Below are 22995 nucleotides of genomic sequence, written 5' to 3'. Positions count from 1 at the left end.
CATCTCTGATCTTAGCAGTTACTAAAACCAAGGAATTGTACATTGGTATTCTAGTGCCAAATGACAGTGAAATCCTCAACTGCTTACAGGAAGGGCTGTTTACATAGTTTGAAATAATTCTGGCACCATCAGACAGACTTTGGAAGACTAATCCTGTGATTAACAATGGCCCTGGCTTGGTTGCCTTCAAATGAACACGCTCATTAGGGATCCTTGCTATATCTCCTTTGAAGGCTGATTGCTTTTATATTCAACATATACAGCAATCCTATGTATCCAATAAGGAATTCCTACCATGTGTATATTCAGCAAGCTATATATATGTCAAATGTCAGATGGGATTCATACCATTTCTTCCACTGGCTTAACGTAGGATATTAATGTTTTTTTGAAGTGGCCCTTAAACAATAAATTACATCTGCTGCTTCTTTCAGTCTTTTATTACTGACTTACAGCTGAAGCCTTGACTGCAAATAACTTTCATCTCACTAATTACCTTGCAAAAGCAGATAAGCTGCAAGTGACTGGCAAAGTACACAGCATGATTCAATTCCCCCTAGCCCAGATGGCCCATCTGAAGAACAGCAATTACAAGGCACCTGATTTTAATTTTCTTTTCAAAGGCAGCTATCATTTGAGATTATCCCCAAAGCAATGTTTTCTCTGTTGAGTTGCTTGGTAATGTTTCTGTAACAATGTTGAGCATGTGCACCTATTTTCTTCATAGGATCAAAAGCAACACTTCATGTCTTTTAAATACAGGCATAATATGAATTCAGAGTTGTCTGAAACAAACTAGTGAAATATTCTGGAGGAGTCGACGTGTAGAATACAGCTTTCATTTTTCTCCAGTTAGGAAGGACAGAAAATAATGATTTTTCACATACAGAACTCTAAAAACAGTCCATCATTTAGAAAAAAGTCGTATTCATTTCAGAGAAACACTTGAGTTTGGGGTTTTTAAGACATTTGATAGATCAACTACAGTAATAGACAGCTGATTATCTGCCTCCAATTCTAAAACTGCAGTGTGCGTGTGCATCGAATTTGTATATGTGTACATTGGGGCTTGGACAGGAGAGATCTACAGGTGATATGTTGCTATGGGAACTAATTGTTGAACTATTCATCAATTTCAGTTTTGGCTAACAATTCCCGTGGCAACACATCACCTAACAAAGGATGCTCTGAACCCTCTCTCAAGTCCCAGACTTCCAACAAAATATACACATATACAAGCCTGATGTAATCTCAGGTCAGAGGGAGGATACATATTTGTGGTAGGAAAGATCCCCAAATTTGAAACAGGGACTCGATTTTTTTTAAAGGGAAAATAGCTTTCTGATTTGTGATTTATTAGATTGTATTAGATTTATTAGATTGTAAGCCTATGCGGCAGGGTCTTGCTATTTACTGTTTTACTCTGTACAGCACCATGTACATTGATGGTGCTATATAAATAAATAATAATAATAATAATGATAAGCAAGGTAGATACGAGAATATGTATTTTTAACCTTCCCTCTCAAATGACTTTTTAAAAGAAAGCTACCTAATTTATTTTAGAGCCTGTTTCCTAACCTAAAAATTGAAAAAACTATGGGCTAAAATTTGTGGCAGATTTTTTTAAAATGTAACTACAACTGGCTCTAGCTTCTATACGTACTGGCATTTCGTGGGGCTAATGTAATACAGAGACCTGCTTCTCATGATCACTGCAGCCCACCATGCAGGCATCAGGTTGTCTATTCAAGCTCCCAGTCCTGGTTTTCATCACCCAAACCCAGGCAGCCATGACTTGTTGGAGAGGAAAACAGCCCTTCCATAACCTTGTAACAGGCCATGGGTTACTGGAGGGTTATTTTCTCCTCCAACAAGCCATACTGCCTGGGTTCAGACGACATAGCAAACAGCTGAAGACTGAATATTCGAAACGGCAATCGGCTCACACCGCAAGCCACCCTGATTTAAATAAACCCCACTAGATCGCCTGATGGTGCAAATTGGCCCCAAATCTCTTTTGCAAAATTAGTAACAGTAGTGGAGTATGCATTCATACATAAATACAAAGTGATAACTACATGATAGAAGGGAGGAATCACAACGCACACAGGAGACTTCACCTCACCCACGTTGTTCGCCAACATGGTTAGTCATAAATGTAAAGCACAAATTAGGCTCTATGCCAGTGCTCTTCGATCCCATCAACACCCCCACAAATTAATCATGACAAGGGCAATATGGATCTACCTTTCCTTGTGGATAGAACACAATTATGCGCCCTACAAAAATGAAGATCGCTGGTTTAGTAGAAAGCACACCTTTCTTCAAAAGAGCTGCGAACAGACAGTGGGCTACTTGAGATGCTACTTACTAGTGCTGACATAGCCATAATACGAACTGCATTCCTGAATCCTGTGAAATTGTGCCATTTAACTATGCTCATAAGGCATGTATTAGAGCACAGATTTTACAGCACAGGCAGAGCTTATACAGTACAGCTTGGGAGATGGAGGTAATAGTTGCATTCGTGGATTGGAGCCAAAGGACTTATGCTACTGATGGCCAACATTTTGGCAAGTGTCACAGGTCAAATCCAAAGTATAAGATTAGTTCCGGTCTACACACAATTCTCTGTTGATGCAGCTCTTTGGCCCCTTGTGCTAAAAGGTTTATGCATTCATCTACTGACCAGCAAGCAGCGTAACACAATCCTACATTTAAAAAGAGATGGCCTTGGCTATTGGCACCTGTGCAGGAGGCCAAATGAAGTAGTCTCACCAGTTCTCATTATTACAGTTGAAGACAGATATGACTGGAGCCTTTTTTTTTACCATATTACTTGAAAAAACAAGGTTTAGGAGTTGATTTGGTAGAAGAGAAAGAGGCAGACACATTTTAAAACCAAACCCTGATAAAAAGATATAAGGTGCCAAATTCTTACAAGCGTCATGCAAAAACAAGGACATTTACGTGAACAAGACTAATTCAAGCACGTTCCTTTAGTTGCTGTAAGGTTTGCCACAGTTCAAGAATTAGCATGGGCGAAACGAGGAGGAGCCCCCGTTTCCATTCTGCTCCAAGAGACTGCTAGGGACTCTCAACGCAGCATCTTGGGACTCCAACTCTGGAGTGTGATTCCGTCCTCAGAAACTTCTTCCGTAGGTTCTTTGATTGCTCGCCAGTGAAACAGTGCAGTTGTCAGCGCCATGTTGTGCAAAAAAGAAAATAGAGCCAGGCTACCTCATTGTAGCTGTGATATCTTAAGAGGAATAACACTATTAAAGTCCAAGAAGAAAGGTCCTTCCTGCTGAGGGAGGAAAGTGCTTGGAATAATATTGTAAACCCCAGCAGGTACATTCTCAACTTCCAGATAGCAAAATCCACACCTTTGGGGAAGGAGAGAGAAAGAGGGACAAACTTAAAACAAGATTTACTGTGATACAATCAAATGTATACAAATCAAATCAGATGTTACCTGTAATCGCCACTATTCTTCTTCTGAAAACCAGAAGGACCTGGGTCTCCCATTGTAGAGACTGCCACAAGTTCGAGTCCAACACTGTACTGCCTGTAAATCAATCAGATGTTGAACTACCTTTAGGACACTTTGGTTCATGGTAGGGTGGTGCAAGTCTCGGGCGTGTTCTGCAGGTGCCCTGCATCTGCCTGCTTTTCCTGAGAGCCGCGCACTTCCTTTACCAAAGTGGGTGGCTCTCAGGAGAAGCAGTCGCCTGTGGAATGTGCAGGGACCCCACCCCCAGGGTCACTGGAGTACTCTGGATTGCGGTGGCAGCGGGCAATGGCGGCGGCGGCAGCGAGGACATGTGTGCCCAGCATTCCTGGGCCCTGGTAAGTGCAGCCCTTCCAGGCACTGCATGCTGGGAGTTGTAGGCTGTGACTTGCTTATGGAGGCCAAGGGCTATCTAAGAAAATGGCGGAACCGCCATAAAATGGCCTCCCTGATTCAGTTTTCCAAATCCAAGGCCTGAGGCTTGCACAGCCCTAGTTCATGGCAAGGGTATTATGGAAACCAATCTGACTTGACTACAAGGAGTCATTTTCCAAAGTTGTGTACATTCTGTAATTTCATACAAGTACAGCATTTGGTACTGAGCACAGAATTTGGCAACTTCACAAACAGTAAGTTTTAAACTGCTTTCTAACTGTTATTGCACTCTGTACAGCACCATGTACACTGATGGTGCTATATAAATAATAATAATAATAATAATAATAATAATAATAATAATAATAATAATAATATAATTGCTATAAATATGGGCTGAAAATGTATGGGCAGTAGCTAATTAGATCCCAAGAAGTGAACCAAAACAAATGCAATATGCAACAGCAGACCAACAAATCTCATTGATCAACAACCCTTTAATGATTGTATCATGGAATACCACTTGTTGAATTCTGCACAAACCTTGGTCCTCTTAGCTCAATTAGGAGTGGCCCAGTCCTGTCCAGCTGGAACTGGTAAATAGGGTTGTTCTTGGCGGTGTCTCTAAAATTCCCACATCCACCTGCACTGCGACCTTTCCACTGTCCATTCATCTAAAGGAAAATCAATCCAAGGACTTCTTAGACAACATACAGATATCCTGTGTTCTTTTTAATTACTACTTTAAATCTAACCTCACCCACTGTCCCTTTCCAACTTCCAACACTTCACTAGAATATTTCTTTCAAAGTTACCAAAGTTTACACTATGAGTAAGATTTTAGATCAACTTCCTGACCTAGTCATGGTATATACTTCTACGGCAAATGAAAATACATAAAAAGGTAAAAAATAAAGGTTGCAAGTCTGAGCGCTACATGCTTTATTTATTTATTTATTTATTTATTTATTTATTACATTTCTATACCGCCCAATAGCCAAAGCTCTCTGGGCGGTTCACAAAAATTAAAATCATAGCAAGACAATGATTCCTTTAGCACAGGTTTCAGACTACATTGTCAGTTCCTTTTCAGGCCCACAAGCAAGTTTGTTTGTTAATTTGTTTATTAGAATAATTCTTATACCACTTAATATATTAGAATCCCTAAGGGGTTCACAATAAGAGACAATCTAATAATATCAAAAGAAAAAAATGCATAATTAAAAACATTATGGCACCATAGCAGAGTCCCTCATAGATCAGGGAAAGCCTGTGTGAACAAGTGTGTTTTTAAGAGGCATTTGAGATTAGCCACCCTTTCCTGCCTCTTGGACTTCACTGTGGGGGAGTATTCCGAAGAGTGGGTGCCACCACTAAGGAGATCCGCTTATGTGCTGCTTCCTAATGACATTCCACTGATTGCAGAACAACCAAAAAGGCTTCCTCAGAAGACCTCACGGATCAACTAGGTATATATGGGGAAGAAGTATAAAACCTTAAAGGTACAATCCTAAGCATGTTTAGATAGGAATAAGTCCTACAACTCGCAGAGGTTCCTAGCCAGCCTTGCTAGCTGTGGCATGCTGGGAGTTGTAGGACTTTTTCCTGTCCAAACACGCATAGGATTGCACCCTAAACTGCTTCTATTCCTTAAGAGAGGAACTGTCAAGGCTCCTTAGATTCTGGCAGCAGCACTGAGAAGCTCAGTTTATATGTTAAAGGGGGAGACTATGCCTTACAGATATCTGAGCTGCTCTGACTACCACAGCATTTCAATAGTCACTCAGCTACACTGGTCTCTTGCAAGGCGGTTGCCTTCAGGGTGGAGCCAAGCAATACTGGCCATGTGGATGACTGCACTACAGCAACAAATGACTATCTCAATCATTTCAGTCATCTGAAAATCAATGACAGCATTTTAATTCCATTCACTGCTATGGGTGTTTAACACAGCTAGGATTTAATCCAAGTGCTCTATTTGGGGGAAATCACATAAAATAATATAGTGACAAACATGTATCTTATTTGTGCTGTTGTCTGCCATGGATTCACACTCCTGGGTGAGTAGCAAATTTAATTATTTCTTACCCGTTTGGATGTGGTATATGGTGTTGGGATCTTAGAAAAGTTAAACTTGCATGCTGAATAAACCTAAGTTAAAAGAAAAGGAAAAATATTAAGGAAACAGTCTACAACTAAGCAGAAACTATGAGTTAGAACCACATTTGGTCCTACTCAGAGTAGGCCCATGAAAATTAATGTGACTTAAGTCAGTCAAGAGTAATTTAAGTTGACTGATTTCAATGGGTCTACTCCAAGTAGTACTAAGACTGGATCCAACCCCATATTATTGAAAAAGCATGTGTACAAATTTTTGCAAAACGCATTAACTTCTGTACAATATGTACTTTAAGGGCATTAAAAAAAGGTGGGTGGGGAAAAAAGAAGGGTTTGTCTTTAAGGGGAAGCTGCCAATCCAGAACACTCTAGAAAACAGAGCACTCTAGAGTGGCATAGGATGCGTTTGATCAATTGCGGTTAGGATAACAACAGCAATCTTCTTCTGGTACTCCTCCAGGTAATGGTGACAACCCTTATGCCCACAAATACTCACCAATAAGAGTTGATACTGCCTGTCTCTTGTACAAAGGGGTAATTGTTCCAAGCAAAATAAGAACCCCAAAATTACTTGATGGGATGGGTGTTAGCAAAAGCACAAAATGTAAGTCCTTCTCCCTGTTTAGGTGAACAGTAGAATATTAAGCAGCCTTGAGTTACAGGAAGTACCCACGTCTATAGGCCATGCTGGTTGGGAATTATGAGAGTTGCACTCCAACACATATGGAAGTCACCAGGTTGGGGGAGGCTCCTGTAGGCCATAACAATGTCCCACAAGTTTCTCCGGGCAACACACAATGTGACAACCATCTGACTTAAGTACACAAGGCATGTCCTGCAAAGTTTTCACTAGTTTGTAATGTTTGGCATCTCTCACAATTCTTTAGATGTTATATGCCTGAGGGAGAAGCCAGAAATTCACTTTGTATGTTGCTTTAGGTGAAATCCCAGTGGTAACTCTACTGTGACAGAAGGCAGACTGATGGCCAGTGTTCATGTGAAAGTCACCGTGAAATCAGTGTGATCACACCAACGGCTTTTTATGCTACTGCAACTGATCACACACCCTTCCTCTAATAATTGGAGGAGTGAGGCAAGTGTTTGTAGGACTTTTCTATTAAAGTGTCTATTGGGAATATTTGTAGCTAGCGTCGCAGAGTTCTACAGCTATGTATGAAATAAACAGCTCTACAATATAACCCCGATAAGCAGGCCTGCAAATAGTCACTTGCCTGGCCACCTGTAGTTAGCATTGCCTTGAAGCCAAATCCCATTCTCCCATCTAATCTTAAAATAGCTGATGGTGCTGATGATCACCCCTTAGCATTTTGTTTGGACGGCACATACCCTGAGGGTATAGTGAATCGTGTTCTGTTTCTCATACTGAGAAACCACCGTGGTAAACGTATGGGTACCCGCAGAAGTCAGTGTGATCTTGGTGAGATAGTGGGGACTGTTGATTCGAATCCCATCAATATATGGAGGAGGATCAGCTGAAAAAGGAAAAAGATGTTTGAAAATCCTTTAGAGGAGGAGATAAGGTTCTTTAAGTTTGAATGGAGTATGACTAGAGAACAGCGATGATAAAGCAATACAGATGTGGGCCCTGTTCACTTTGCAGAACATGTTCTTTGCAGAAACAAATATAGGAGTGGTTGGACCTTACAGATCCATGGGTCCATTCACAGTCACAGAGGCTGTCATGCTAAACCAGGGCCTGCAGAACGTCTGCATCAGGCCTGCAGGGGCTTGTGCTGCTTCTGCAGTCTCCACGAGCCCTGGTCATATGGGCGAACTCCTGCTCTTATCTCTGATCTGTAAGAGGTGAACAAGTGTAGACAGCCCTAACCCCAGGCTCACCAATGCCCTCCTCTTCCCCTCTCCTCCCACGCAGCTAGGAGGAGGAATCTGATTAAATGCAGCTTGCTGTGTTGTCTGAACCTGGCAAACTCTGGTTAACCTGAACTATAGTTAGCTTCTAACCTGCGGCTGACAAAACAGCTGTCTTGTTTAATATTAATCATAGTTAATGTTAACCACAGTCCTGGGCTTGGACGGCACAGCAAGCCTGTAGTTAATCAAAAATGAAAGCTGCCAGACTCCTTCCAGCTGCTTAGGAGGAAGGCACAGGGGAGCACGTGCAAATGAGGGCAGAGGGCAGACTGAGTCTCATCTCGCCATGCCATAATGTAGTGTGATGTCTGAACACAGCTATTGTCTGTGCGTGTTCCACTCTCTTAATGCCTACTGAAGTTGCCACATGAGAAGCCCAGGGAGTCCAGTTAGCAAACATATTTATCAGAAAAAGGTTACGTCCAATCCCTCCAACCTTTCTTCAGCATGAGCTTTGCAACCAAAATGTCCCTCAAAAACAAGGACAGCTAACGACCCCATTATGGAAGGTTTTCATTCCTGAGAGTGGAAGAGGGATGTTGACATACGTACCAGGGTAGTAAACCTTTTTCCCATCGGTTTTGTATACGACCATCGTGATGAATTCTCGGTTGCGTGCAAAGTCATCCTGCAGAAAAATGAATACAAAAAAATGTTGATCTCCATACGTTCCCTAAAACAACATTTACCTTTGATCACGATTTTCAAATTCATCTGGCGGCTGACCCAGTTATTCTAAAATATTCAAAAATCCGGACATTTTGATGTGATTCAAGGACCCTGTTCAGATGACACGCTAAGCCATGGCGGTTATGCATTTTAAGCTAAACATTACGGATTAGTGTGTTGTGTGAACCATTCCTAACCATGGAGGCTACATAACCATGGTTTAAACACACTCACTAACCATTTGCTGCAGAAGCGTTAGTGGCCTAATCATGGTTTAGTGTGTTTTCTGAGCAGCCCATTGTGTCTAGCGATGCTGCGAGAGTCTGCCCTGGGCTTGAAGCCCGGTGAGCTCCCCTTCGCTTGGCCCTCCTGAGCCCAGTTTGCGGACCGTCCCTGGCCTGCATAGCCTGGCTTGGGCTCAGAGGACTCTGGCACGCTTCCAGATCACACCCTTTCCCCCCGCTGCCATTAATGCAGCTGCCATTAATGCAGCGGGGGGAATATGCAACTTCCCCAGCATTGGGGAAATCAAGCGTGTGTCCCCCCACCCCCCGCACCAATGGGATCCTTAAAGACCCTATTAACACTTGTGTTAATGGGGCCTTTAAGGCCCCTGTCGATGCAAGGCAGGGGGAAGCATGCTTTCTGGAGCCTCTTGAATGTGTGCGTTTCCTTTGCTGCATTAATTGTGGCCGCCATTAATGCAGTGGAGGAAAGGGCTGAAGCCAGGGCAGGTGGCTACCGAGTGCTTGGCAGGGGCTCAAACCACCCATCTCGTAAGGGTGGGCCACGTGCACGGGAGGATGCCAGCGCGCACAAGGCAGGCCCTGTCGTGTTCGCAAAACCTTAATTGTGTCCCAGACTTCTGACAGCCAGAGCTCACTCTTCCTCCCAACAGGTTGGACCTCTACAGCCAGGGTGCAAAATCTCCTTCAGCCTCGAGGGCTGGATTCCAGCTCAGAGAAGCTCTCGGGGATCATAGCCCAGTGGTGGGTGGGGCCAAAGGAAAAACATTTAGTGGCTCTCAGAGCAGCAGCCCAGCCCAACATCTAGGCCAGTATTATCCAAGAGCCACTAATCTGGATGTACCTCCAGGTCAGGGTTTTTTTAAAGGAAATTTTCCATCTGCACAAATGCCCTGTCAGACACCCCCCCCCCCCCCCAGCCAAACACATTATTTTTCTTTCACGACTGGACAGATTATCACCAACACTATTAGCACCTTAAACTTCAAGACAGATTGACAGGGCCATACGGATACCCAATAAGGATGACAGACCAAGAGAAGTACACCACTGGTTGTCACCTACAGCCCCCAATTGAGACCACCGCTACAGATCATCAGTGAACTCCAACCAACACTTCTCTCTCACAAGCCTTGGGAGGCAGACCAATCCTGGCCTATAAACAACCTCCCAACCCTGAAGCAGATGCTAACCAGCAACAGTACACAGCACAGAGACACAGACAGAGGGACCAGACCATGCAACAGACCCAAATGCCAACTCTGCCCCCACATCTATTCAGGAAACACTGTCCTAGGACCCAACAACATCACTCACACCATCTAGGGCTCTTTCACCAGCATCCTTATATAATTTGTGTGACAGGCCATCCCTGACTTTTTCTATTGTTAAGCTCTTAATAAACCTATAACGCGTCTTATTTTTTTCACCACTTTTTTCAACAGCATATTATCAGATTTCCAACTGCACATTTTGTGTCCAACTGCACATTAAAAAAAAGCCCTACTCCAGGTTGGAGTCTGATCGGAAGGAGGGAACAAGCTCTGGGTAGTGGATTATGCAACGATACAAAAAGTGGCCTATGTGTGGGAGCGGGTGATTAAAATTTCCTGCCGCACACCCAGGATTCTCCCATGACACACGGCTGCGATGCTCTAGCAGTCTGGGAATTACTGATGTGCCTAAATGGCAGCAGGAAGTGTGCCAGAAGCTTTTTTGGGAGATCAGGAACAGTTCTATGAAGTGTGCGTTATTTTAATCCTCTTCCTCTTGGTAGCTCAAACACCATCAAGGACACCGGCTCTACTGGGCCTGATAGCACTTTTCACGCTCAAGTCGCCTAGAAAAGTGGCAAATACCTTGTCAGTAATGTGTCTACTGAGCAGAACCCACACTGCAGCGCCACCTTGTGGACACTGGACCTCCAGTTTGTATTGTGGGTTGTTAGCTAGGCTGTATACGTCTTTTACAGGACCCTGCTTTGCATCCCAGGTACTGCAAAGAGAGAAAGAAAGAAAGAAAAGCTCAAGTCGTGTTTTAATGAAAGAAGTTGCAACTGCTGCACACAAAACATATGTTTAGTCTGGAGAAGAGAAGATTGAGGGGAGACATGATAGCACTCTTCCAATACTTGAAAGGTTGTCACGCAGAGGAGGGCCAGGATCTCTTCTCGATCCTCCCAGAGTGCAGGACAAGGAGTAATGGGCTCAAGTTACAGGAAGTCAGATTCCGGCTGGACATCAGGAAAAACTTCTTGACTGTTAGAATAGTATGACAATGGAATCAATTCTCTAGGGAGGTTGTGGGCTCTCCCACACTAGAGGCATTCAAGAGGCAGCTGGACAGCCATCTGTCAAGTATGCTTTAATGTGGATTCCTGCATTGAGCAGGGGGTTGGACTCGATGGCCTTATAGGCCCCTTTCAACTCTACTATTCTATGATTCTATATCCACACTCTAAGCCAGCCTTCCTCAACCTGGGGCGCTCCAGATGTGTTGGACTACAACTCCCAGAATGGAGATTCTGGGAGATGCAGTCCAACACATCTGGAGCGCCCCAGGTTGAGGAAGGCTGCATGAAGCCATCACTAATTTTGAAGGACAATGATCCTGATAGTAAGTAGGAAATAGGGTTTAGGAAGAAACACTATTTCCTACTTACTATACTGGAAGGCCAGTATTATCTGCACTGACAGGCAGCAAGCAGCTCTCGGGGGTCTCAGGCAGATGTCTCTCACAATCTGCAACCTGCTTTCTTAGTTACATTTATATCCTGCCTTTTCTTCCAAGGAGCCCAAGGTGGCATACGTGGCCCTTCTCTCCATTTTATTCTCACAAGAACTCTCGAGGTAGGTTAGGCTGAGAGTCGGTGACTGATCCAAAGTCACCCGGTGAGCTTTATGATTGAGTGGGGATCTCCCGAGTCCCAGTCCAACGCTCTAACCACTACCCCATACTGGCTCTCATTTGCTGGCAGCGTTTGCTGTATCAACGTAAGGGATATTCCCCCCCGTGTGAGGCTGAGTCCATTTGCTAATATGAAATAAGGGAGATGGAGAGAGAAATTCTGTTTGCACACGTTGGCTGTAAAGGCTGGCAAAGCGATCTGCCTGTTAAACCAGTGTCAACATCTGAGCCAATGAAACACAAAGTACAAAGTGAGGGTTGGACTGGATGACCGTTGTGGTCCCTTCCAACGCCACAATTCTATCTTTACAGAGATGGTAGGAAACAATGAGGGAAGAAAACCACCAGAACATCATGACGATGGTTTGGAGCCAGCCACAGATGTATACAGATGAATTTCAGTGCAATGGGGCTTACTCCCAAGGAAGTGGATACTGGGTTGCAGCTTCACTGATATTGCACAACCAAGGATGTCTCAGCCACAGCAACTTCCACCGTCACAGAAATAAATTCTAGAGCTGGTGGAATCTGCCAGAACTGGGACCTTCACAGCCCAAGTTCAGATTATGCATTACGTATGCAAGAAGACTCCCATGAGTGGGCTAAAAGCCCAGGCAGCTGTAAAGTAAACTTACACTGCCTAAGACAGTGGTTCTCAACCTGGGGCACTCCAGATGTGTTGGACTGCATCTCCCAGAATGCCCCAGCCAGCAGAGCTGGCTGGGGCATTCTGGGAGTTGTAGTCCAACACATCTGGAGCGCCCCAGGTTGAGAAAGGCTGGCCTAAGAGTTACTAGTAAGATAACATTTTAAGTATGTTGGGAGAAGAATATTGCAGCCTTTCTGTTGGGAACAAACCTGTGAATACATGTTGATTCTTTAAAGAGAGCTGGATTCCAGCTCAAGTAAATAACATCATAATACTTGCACAGATCTTCCCAGGCGATCCAGAAAATCCCTACAAGGAAAAAAATTCGTGGGTCCACGGTGAGATACATTTCCTCAACAAGCTAGTTTTAACATGCACATGTTAGAATGGTAATAAAAGCTAAAAGGTTGTAAAGTATCTGAACGTTAGCAGTACAGTGCAATTACAGGAAATTGTCAAGTGGTAGGGGAAATACTCTCAATGTAAAACTATGTTTCAACACAAATGCAATGTATTAACACTGTTTCCTGATGTAATCAATCATGCACTGCTCTGGTTTACTGCTTTGTTGTACTGTTTAAGTATTTATTTTTTTAAACTGTTTTTATGTAAACCACATGGAAATCCTGGCTGTCAAGCAGTAAAGCAGCAACTTAGAAGAGGATTATTAAGACAGTGCAACCCTGTATATGTTTACTCAAAAATAAGTCCCTTTGAGATCAATGGAGCTTACTTCCAGGAGAACTCTTGTAAAGGCGACAACTTCACTGAGGCATTTTTTGCAATTTAATTGCGCTTGCTTTAAAAACAAAGTTACAGCATAATTTTTAAAGGTTGTCTTCTGCTGCTCTGCAAAAGCTTAAAATCTGCAATGGTCATCAGCGGAAGTGATTAACCTCATACATCCAATCCACAACTTAGCTCGGACAAAGCACCTTCATGGAGCAATCTACATGCACGTTTACGAAGAAATTAGTCCCACTGTGTTCAGTAGGACTTACTCTCAGGTAAGTGTGTATAACTGGATTGCAGCATCAACCAATTATGTTACATTGACAGTCTTCTGCATGCTCAGACGCTTGCCCACATACGGGCAGGGATTGAAAGCGGGAAACAGCCGCCTGTGCAAAACGTTCTGCTAGTGACACTGACACCTTTCTGTTTTTCTTTGTTCATAATGGACAGAAGGACAAGGGTACTTGGTTCCCATCCTGCTAGAGACCAGTGAAAAATGGGATTTTCCTACTCCGTCCCAAGCACCTAGTTTATTCCACAAGGACGACTCTGGGGCAAGTGAGCCATTCACAATCCCATTTGTTCAAACTTCCCTGTACACTGCTCCTTTACCATTGTCTATTTTCTGAGCTGTTCGGGGATCAAAATTTAAGTATTTCTGGAGGTCAGGGGTCCAGTTCTTCACATCATTTTCACTATATCTTCCTTTCCAGCGTAGGTGACTCCAGGGATTTTTCAACTGGAGGAATCGAAGCGCCTAGAAATATACAATAGCTGGATTATTCCATTAACACATTTATCTCTATAAACACAGGAAACTAAATACCACTCAATCCTTAGAATGTCTAGATAAAGTTGATTTTAAAAAAAACCAAAAACCACCCCCCAAACAAACCTCATGGCTTCTTTCTCCCCTACTTTTAAGCAGCGCCACAAAGGGTCAGTTTTAACCCTGTCAATTTTAAGAAATCTGTCAATTTTAAGGAGGTGTTTCCAAAAGCTCTCATTTTGTTGGTACCTTGTATTCTCTGATATCCAAAACAGCATAGGCATGGGTTGGCACCAAACCCCATCTTTCTCCTTCCTCTTCAGTCATCATTCCTGTGGCTGTTGTAATGAGCACATCCCCTTTGTGAAACCTGGACACCAAGAACAAGAAAACTAACTTTAGAGTTTGCTTACAGCAAGAGTCCATCTTTTCACAATGAATTCTATATCGTTGAATCTAGCCTATTTTGTGGTGAATGCAGCAAAAATCAGGAAAGCCTTTTTGAATAAGAATGTACTCTAAGAACTATGATAATTCAAATGGAGTTCTATTGGACGTGGAATAATACTATATAATGTAATATATGTATTGATGTATTTGTTGTATTTGATTTTATATATGACTTGTAACTGGCTAAAACCCATTCAGGGTTGCTATAATAATAAATGAAAATGAAACGATACAGCAAGAGTAACTGGCCACTGCCGTTCCTTATTCTATGTCCATTTACAGCTCTGGAGGAAGTTTGGGGGGGGGGGAAGCAGATGGCATTCTGGAAAGCTTAACAATGTCATGGCATAATTGGAGACTCTTAGAGGTTCTGGAGTAAGAGCGCAAGAGCAATCAGAAATCTCAAAGAACTACTTTCAGGTGTTGTAGCTATGGCAGCCATCCATAATCTGGGCCCCTGCAGATGTGTTTGACTGCAATTCCCAGCATGGTCCAGTCAGCCATGCTGAGGCATGCTGGGAGTTCTAGTCCAACACATCTGGAGGGCACCAGGTTGGGGATTGGGAGCCTGGATGTAGCATCTGAAACCAAAAAAACTTGAACACCAAACATAATATAGCCTCAACTTCACAGCCAGGTATTTTTGATGCTCTGAAATATGCTTGCACTTTTACCTTAGTCTAAAGAACGGTAATGTGTAGCTAAAAACCTAAGAACTTTGGGGACAAATCTGTGCCTTTTTCAACTTCTTAAGAAATAAACAAACTGAAAACAACAACAACACCCAAACAAATCTAAATGTGCCAAATCTAAATCATTCTCAGTAGACATCGCAAAAACTTTGCTCATTCACACTTTTACTTAAAATGCCATCAGCAAGCAGGTCCAATAAAAAGCAATTCCATTTGTAACACTGGGTCTGGAGGTTCTCTGAAACCAGACAAAAAATGTTACCTCTGGTAAAGCATTCTGAAGGAATTGTCTTTGTTAAAAGATTGATTGTCCGAGTGCATAGCAATCCTTTCGGGTATCCAGCCAGTCAATGCATGGAGATCAATATTCTGAAACATAAGCAGATTTCATCAACAAAAGGAAGATAATCGAAATCTGTGTTAGCACCGTCTACATGGGAACGCCCCCCCAAACAGTACTGTGTTAATAAGCACAACGTTTAAATAATAACAGCTCCACTTCTGAAAGTTCTAGACATCATTTCTTTTCAATGCAGGCATACCTGAAACTTCCTACAAAACCAATATTATCAGCTAAAAATTGTAAGCTGATTTATAGCACTGTGTATTTATAGGCCCTATATATTCACAACACTAATTCAATGACAAAAATAGTCTTGTGTATATATAGGGCCTATAAACACACAATACTATAAATCAGCTTACAATTTATAAATTGGCCTGCAAGCTGATTTGATGAAAGCACCACAGATTTTGGAACAGCCGACAGAAATGTTCAGATTAGGATTCACGGAGGATAGAACTGCTGCTTATGACTTTTCGTCTTACTTTTGTTGCCAAATATAACAGTTTCTTCCCTTCTTGGTTGCAAAGATTAAATTGAGTAATAAGGGCCCAAAGCTCAGAAACAATGAAAGAACTAAGGTATCCAAACGCATTATGTTTCTAGAATTTAATTCTTAAGGCTTAGTATTAGACCTTGGTCAAGGTAGCACATATTTGCTGAGAACATTCCCACAAGAATATTACTCACTCCAACAGATTTGCCATGCTGGAAAAAGCCTAGGTGCCACAATGAACAAACAATACAGCAATCTACTTTTCCTTCTCTATCCTAAGTTGTGTTGTTTATCAAGGAAATTTGCCCGCATAAACATTTACTCCATGCCAAGAATAAATTGGTACTCACAGAATTTGATCCTGGAAAATCATAGCCTCCCATTACTTTCATGTAAGCTTTTTCTATCAATGATACCCAGAGTTCATTTTTGTTGTTTGAATAAGAGCAGAGAAGTTCTCCACTGTGATCTACTGGTAACAGGTCATCAATTATCACCTGGACAAAACAGAGGGGAGTGAGAGAGAGAAATCAAGCAGACAGTACAAACAAGAAGCCTGCAGCAGCTGCACTTGGTATCAAGGCCCTCACAGAACCAAGCCAATACATTATTACACAACATTGTGATGTTAAACCCAGCTATACAATATGATGGAGTGACTCAGGACAGCTAGTAAGTGACCAGTTCCTTACCTTCCTGGGGACACCATTGATGTGCAGCTTGACCATGTATTTGCCACATGGATTATATTCTGGCTCTCCTTTTTTGTTCTGTGGGTAAATAATGCTATTTGAAGGAGAGAGATAGGAAAAAGATCAGAATATATTCCGTAAGCATGCTGCGAACTAGGCCAAGACTATTTCAACCCAATGTTGTCTGCTTAGAACTCAGGCATAAGTAATATTGCAAGCTCACATTTGAGAGGGAAATTTGCCTGATTATATGGAAAAGTAAAACTCTCCAAGGGTGGAACACACTAGAGACAACAAACAAAATTATAGCAAATACAAATTAAAAAAATTATGGGGCAACCTTTTTGTTGTATTCTATCCTTATATGATGGCAGCACCAAATGATCTTGCAAGTCATTTGACAGAATAGAGAGTACCTGGTAATCAACTTCTTGTTGTATCGTCTTTCATATGCAGCACTAATAGCAAGTGAGGCTACAAAGGAACAGTCTGACACGATTGTCTGAGAGAGAGGGAGAGGGGGGGAAAGAGTAAATAAGGGCACACTGCTGTGTAGTAGCCAATGCAAAAAGAATTCAGAAAAAGCAACAAATTAGCTCCCTCTATTCATAAGAAACACACAACCGCTCTGAGAAAGAGCTGGATTTTATTTTTAAATAATGGGGGATTAACCGCTTCTCTTTTGTTCCCAGCGGTCCCCAGGGGAAGATCCAGGTGAAACGTGAAATCATCGCATCACCTGGTAGACCTCAATGTGAATATCTGCATCCCCCCTTTCCTAGTTCAGTTTAAAGACTCTGGCCATGCAACACCATGGCCTGGTTCACACCATCACAGAGGGGAAATAAGCAATGGTGGCTTATTTCCCTGCCAGCAACACACACCTCGCCCCCGCCCATCTGCTGTCACGTTCCAGAGGGATTAACATAATTACTCTCGGCAACACAGCTTGTCATGTCATGCAAGCCAAGCAAGGCTGTCTTATTTCCACTCCATGATCGTGCGAACCAGCTCAATGTCTTCAACATCAACTCAGCTTTCCCCAATTAATGATCCGAACTCATTAATGACAATGTTCTCCATCCACTTGAATGGGCAAGATGGAGTCACTGGTTTTATTTTCCTCTAAAGCTCCTGTCATTGCCATGTGTTGTTAAACACAACTGTCTCTATTGTGTTAGAGACTGCAAACGGAACAGCAGTTCTGCTTCCTGAACTGCTTCCATAAAATTGACATATTATGCTAGTGTGGTTCCTATTGCCTCCACCCCACCCCAATACTTTTTAGTAACACCCTGCCTGATGAAAAGATCTGGAAATGTTGAAAGCTTATAGATTTTTTGTCACCTCAGAGCTGGCCTGATAAAAGGCATTGCACTAATATGGATTTTGAAATGAAAATAATTCTGATCAATTCAAGGAAAATGCACTTAAAACTTCAGCTCCCTCAGAAGACAGATTCTTTCTTTATTTATTTATTTATTGCATTTTTATACCGCCCAGTAGCTGAAGCTCTCTGGGCGGTTCACAAAAATTAAAACCATTCAAAGTATTAAACAACAGTATAAAACATGCTATAAAATACAATATAAAAGCACAACCAGGATAAAATCAGCAGCAGTGCAGAAATACAAAGTTAAAATACAAATTTAAAACAGCAAAGTTAAAATTAATTTATAGACTGTTAAAATACTGAGAGAATAAAAAGGTCTTCACCTGGCATCTAAAAGAATACAGTGTAGGTGCCAGGCGAACCTCCTTAGGGAACTCATTCCACAGCTGGGGTGCCACAGCAGAGAAGGCCCTCTTCCTGGTAGCCACCCGCCTCACTTCCTTTGGCAGGGGCTCACGGGGAAGGACCCCTGAGGATGACCTTAGGGTCCGGGCAGATAAACAATTCTAAATGCTTCCATTTTGCCCAATCAGGTATGAAAACCTGGTTCTGCTGGATCCGAACTCATTAATGACAATATTCTCCATTCACTTTAATGAGCAAGATGGAGTCACTGGTTTTATTTTCCTCTAAAGCGTCTGTCAATGCCCTGCGTTGTTAAACACAACTGGTCTATTGTGTTAGAGACGCCAAACGGAACAGCAGTTCTGCTTCCTGAACTATGACTCCCAGAGTAATTGACACATTATGCTAGCGAGGCCAGAAGAAAGAACAAGTGCAGCTTGTTGCTACTTTCAAAAGGAAGGAGCGGGAAAGGGCAAAGGCAAATTGTGATCGCCAGTCTTCTTTACAGACAGTGAAAATGCCACATAGACTGAGTTACTATGACAGACTTCATATTCAGCTTTAAATTCTGTTTTGTTCCATAAAACTGTAAGCAAACATATGAGGAAGAGAACGAATAGGATTCACTTCTGACTCAATAGTTTTTTTTTAAAAAAAAGGCTGCAGGCCTCAACCATTACGAAAACGAGATATACAAAGGAAGAACTAGCATCCGCTAGAATCTGTGGTTCTCAACCTTCCGAATGCCACGACCCTTTAATACAGTTCCTCATGTTGTGGTGACCCCCAACCATAAAATTATCTTCGTTGCTACTTCATAACTGTAATTTTGCTACTGTTATGAATCGTAATGTAAATATCTGATATGCATGATGTATTTTAATTGTTACAAATTGAACATAATTAGAGCATAGTGATTAATCACAAAAACAATATGTAATTATATATTGTGAAATATGTGTTTTCCGATGGTCTTAGGCGACCCCTGTGAAAGGGTCGTTCGACCCCCAAAGGGGTCACGACCCACAGGTTGAGAACGGCTGCGCTAGATTGTAAGGAAAACTTAAACTCCTTTAGTCTTACAGTTGACAAATGACAGGTATAGACCAAAAATGGTCAGATCTGAAAGAACATTCATTACCTGTTTTATGCTGAAGCTTGACACAGTATAGATCATGATGGGATTGTTGCTTATGTCATCTGGACGCACCCATCGAGAAAACATTGCTTTTTGCTTGGGAGACAATGGCAACTTACCACATTTATCTCTGAAATCAAAACCATTCATTCTGATTTATTTATTTATTTATTACATTTCTATACCGCCCAATAGCCGAAGCTATCTGGGCAGTTCACAACAATTAAAACCACAAAATTCAGCATTAAATACAATATATAATTTAAAAGTTTTAAACTACAGTATAAAAGTAAAACCAGGATAAAACCTAGCAGTAATGCAGAGATTTAAAATACAATAACAGGTTTAAAAGAGACTAAAATGCCTGGAAAAATAAAAAGAACTGTTAGTGAACTATAAAATCCATCAACTGGTAAAATCATTTCATCATCCTTTTTTTTTTTCAGGGCAAGTATGGACTCAAAGTCCCAAAGATTTTCTACCTACCTATTAAGTTTGCGAGGCCAGTTATTCACTGTTCTACGTATTCTGGATTCCTCTGGCTCCTACTTTTCCACCTCTACTTCTTGAACAACCTTGCCAGGGCTCCTACCTTGAGTAGGAGCCCTGCCTGCCCACCCTGGCACTGACTACTTACACTTTGTTATATAAGAAGCGCCATGCTGGATCAGACCGAGGGTCCAGCTAGCCCAGCACTCTGTTCACACAGTAGCCAACCAGCTGTTGGCCAGGGACCAACAAAGCAGGACATGGTGTAACAGCAGTCTCCCACCCATGTTGCCCATAGGTAGCACATAGCCACCAGGGCCAGTAGCCATTGATAGCCTTCTCCTCCGGGAATTTATCTACCTCCCTTTTAAAGCCATCCAAATTGGTGTCCATCACTACCAACAACCAAAGTAATCTACTATATGACAACTTTCCTCAATCTGGGGCCCTCTAGATATTTTGGTCTCCTAATTCTTTTAGTCTCCAAAAAGAAATTAGTCCCAAAAATCTGGAGGGGAAGCCTGCTAGATTCTGACTGGAATTAAGTTTTTCTCCTGAGCTATTCAAAGATGGATCTAATCTACCCACAATCTAGCAAGCCACAAGATAAAACAGCTCTCTCATCACAATAGTGGCTTTGCTGTCAGTTATTCGACAATGACCTTTCCAGGTTTACATATGGATTCATATGAGTTCATGTCCCTCTACCACCCATTCTTTAGAGGCCAGAATGTTAGGGCTAGTTCACGGGTCAGTTAGAGAAGCATAAGAGAATTGTAAGAGATGAAGAAAGGATGTCAGAGTGCACATAGTGAAGACAATTTATATCTATTTAGAAGAAAGGCTCTGGAAAAGTCTTGTTCATGACACCATTGACCCACATAGCCACTGCGTTACAGATGGAACTTTGGGAGTTATGCAACTTATAGCGGGGGTGAACATATCCTTGGATCCTTAAAAGTTTAAAAGGAAAGATCCTCCCAGCTTTTCTTAGAATGATCACTTAGGGATCAAGACGCCCCTTATATCCCTGCGTTTAGTCAGATGACATGCTAAGCTAGGCTGCTAACCCTTTGGCAGTAAATTATTTGTGAGCATGTTTAAACTGTGGTTATGTAGCTGCCTTGATTAGGAATGGTTCACACAACGTGTTAAGTCATGGTTCGCACAACACGCTAACCCATAATGTTTAACTCAAAATACTTAACCACCGTGGCTTCCAATTGCCACTCCATGTACAAATAGGTGCTCACCTATTTGGTAAAGCCAGTTTGGCAGAGTCAGTTTTTCAATTTTGTGTATGTTTGTGTGTCGCTAACACATGACTTCGTAAGCACTCTCTAACTGTAGCACTGAGCAATGGCTTAGCATGGGTACAACAGATGTTATGCAACAACCACGCTTTTTACATTTGGCTTTTAAAAATCGAATGAATTTATGCAGGATGAGCAAATGTCAATGCATTTCACCTTCCACATGTTCTAGCAATTAAGGATGAAAAGTGATCATTGCTCCCTTGACACTGAAAACTCTTAATCATAAGAGATGAGGAAACAGTTCAGGGAGTAGGGAGACAGATGAGCTCGGAAGATGGCAACAAGGGACAGGGGCGGCCCCCCAATTACGGAATGAACTCCCCAACGAGGCTCGCCTGGCACCAACATTGTTATCTTTTCAAGCACCAGGTCAAGACTTTTCTCTTCTCCCAGGCAGTTAACAACATAGGCTGAGTTTTTAACTGACCCCAGAATAGTTGTTTTAAATGGATATTGTTGTTTTTATGCTTTTAAATTTTTGTATATTTGTTTCTAATGTTCACTGTTTTTAACCTTTGCAAACCGCCCAGAGAGCTTCGGCTATGGGGCGGTATATAAATGTAATAAATAAATAAATAAACTTACGAGAAAGGGACTGGAAAAGCAAAACGCTCTCTCAGGTCAACGCTCATGAAAGGGACATACTCAATGCCATTTATCTTTGATGTCTTCCTATTAAGACAAAATGCAAGATGTTGCAAGCACAATATTATTCAAAATCAATTTGTTTCCTATCATGCCATCTGCTTAATGTAGTACCTTGGGCCCTCCATAGCATGGAGACCTGAACTAGACACTGTGGATTTCCTCCTTTAAAGAGTCAGCAAATGTCTTCCTTCAATTTTGAATTAAAAATTCTGTTTACACAGTTCTCTCAGGTATTTTTTTAATGAGCATTCCAGCCTTGGTCGTAAAATGAATAGGCACCAACACCTCAGATTTTGAACTCATTTTCTGTTGTTGTTTTTAAAATAAACCTTTGTGCTGAATGACCACTGCTCCAGTTGGAACAAAGGAACATCTAGCACTCAGGTCTCCAATGTGGTGTCTGTGGACATCAATATGGTTGCAGACAGCTCTCTTGATGCCTGCCAGGCTCCATGCCTATCTTAATTTTTGTTTTATTTTTTTAAACCTTTTTAATCCATCGTTTTTGAAATTAAAGGGGGCTGGCAAGCTGCAAAGCGAAGAGCTGCTGTCCAGCACCATCTTTATTTGGGTTCAAAAGAGTCGTTTTGTGTTTTGGTGTTCAGACACCCTCACCTTGTACTTAGGTTCTTGGGGGAATTACTTTTCTTTTAGTCTCACCAGTTTGCCTTCTGGGAAATGAGTACTTTGTGACAGACCGTGCCCACGATGGCAGCCATTTTATGAAGTGGAAAGCCCCCTCATGGCAGCCAACCCCCTCAAAATTCCAAAAGTGCCCACGGACACAAAAAGATTGGGGACAGAACTTCTCCAGAGCACCAGGTGGCTTCATTTCTTTGAAGCCAGCCTGCCAGGCCAGCAGTCGCTACTGCCGCTTTCCTCTGTGTTCCTCTAAAGCTCTATACAGAGCCCTACTTTTGCTTGTTTTAAAGGAGTGGGGTGGGATGGGATACCAAGTGTGGAAAAACTGTCCCTCCACCACCAGCAATGCTGCTCTTTGTCCCTGTTTTAGGGTTGTGGAAGGTTTTTACCCACACCGTTAACCCTAACCCTCAGCAGGTTAATAAAACACAGCAAACTACCAGGCGGGGGTGAGGGGGGCTGGTTTATTGAATGGGC

General features: G+C 42.2%; 1 protein-coding gene across 3 annotated transcripts in view; it reads right to left on the bottom strand.

Annotated features, from left to right (window-relative positions):
* Positions 1 to 422: 422 nt before the first annotated feature.
* Positions 423 to 22995, bottom strand: part of CAPN7 (calpain 7) — a 34129-nt gene continuing 11556 nt past the window's right edge. For 2 of the 3 annotated variants that reach the window (XM_063124397.1, XM_063124405.1), the window contains 16 exons: positions 21814 to 21900; positions 19427 to 19553; positions 16964 to 17049; positions 16548 to 16641; positions 16206 to 16352; positions 15279 to 15385; positions 14124 to 14244; positions 13718 to 13862; positions 12580 to 12679; positions 10674 to 10809; positions 8453 to 8528; positions 7355 to 7500; positions 5978 to 6040; positions 4433 to 4563; positions 3479 to 3571; positions 423 to 3389 (listed from right to left, as the gene is read on the bottom strand). In XM_063124397.1, the coding sequence (XP_062980467.1) occupies positions 3245 to 3389; positions 3479 to 3571; positions 4433 to 4563; positions 5978 to 6040; positions 7355 to 7500; positions 8453 to 8528; positions 10674 to 10809; positions 12580 to 12679; positions 13718 to 13862; positions 14124 to 14244; positions 15279 to 15385; positions 16206 to 16352; positions 16548 to 16641; positions 16964 to 17049; positions 19427 to 19553; positions 21814 to 21900 (1804 nt within the window). In that variant the 3' untranslated portion in view covers positions 423 to 3244. The remainder of the gene's footprint in view (positions 3390 to 3478; positions 3572 to 4432; positions 4564 to 5977; positions 6041 to 7354; positions 7501 to 8452; positions 8529 to 10673; positions 10810 to 12579; positions 12680 to 13717; positions 13863 to 14123; positions 14245 to 15278; positions 15386 to 16205; positions 16353 to 16547; positions 16642 to 16963; positions 17050 to 19426; positions 19554 to 21813; positions 21901 to 22995) is intronic. The other variant, XM_063124413.1, reaches the window with a different exon arrangement.

The sequence above is a fragment of the Elgaria multicarinata genome, chromosome 1 (genome assembly GCF_023053635.1).
Source record: "Elgaria multicarinata webbii isolate HBS135686 ecotype San Diego chromosome 1, rElgMul1.1.pri, whole genome shotgun sequence".
Taxonomy (NCBI): domain Eukaryota; kingdom Metazoa; phylum Chordata; class Lepidosauria; order Squamata; family Anguidae; genus Elgaria; species Elgaria multicarinata.
Note: the sequence above shows the minus strand (reverse complement) of the source record. Positions and strands in the feature narration are given on the sequence as shown.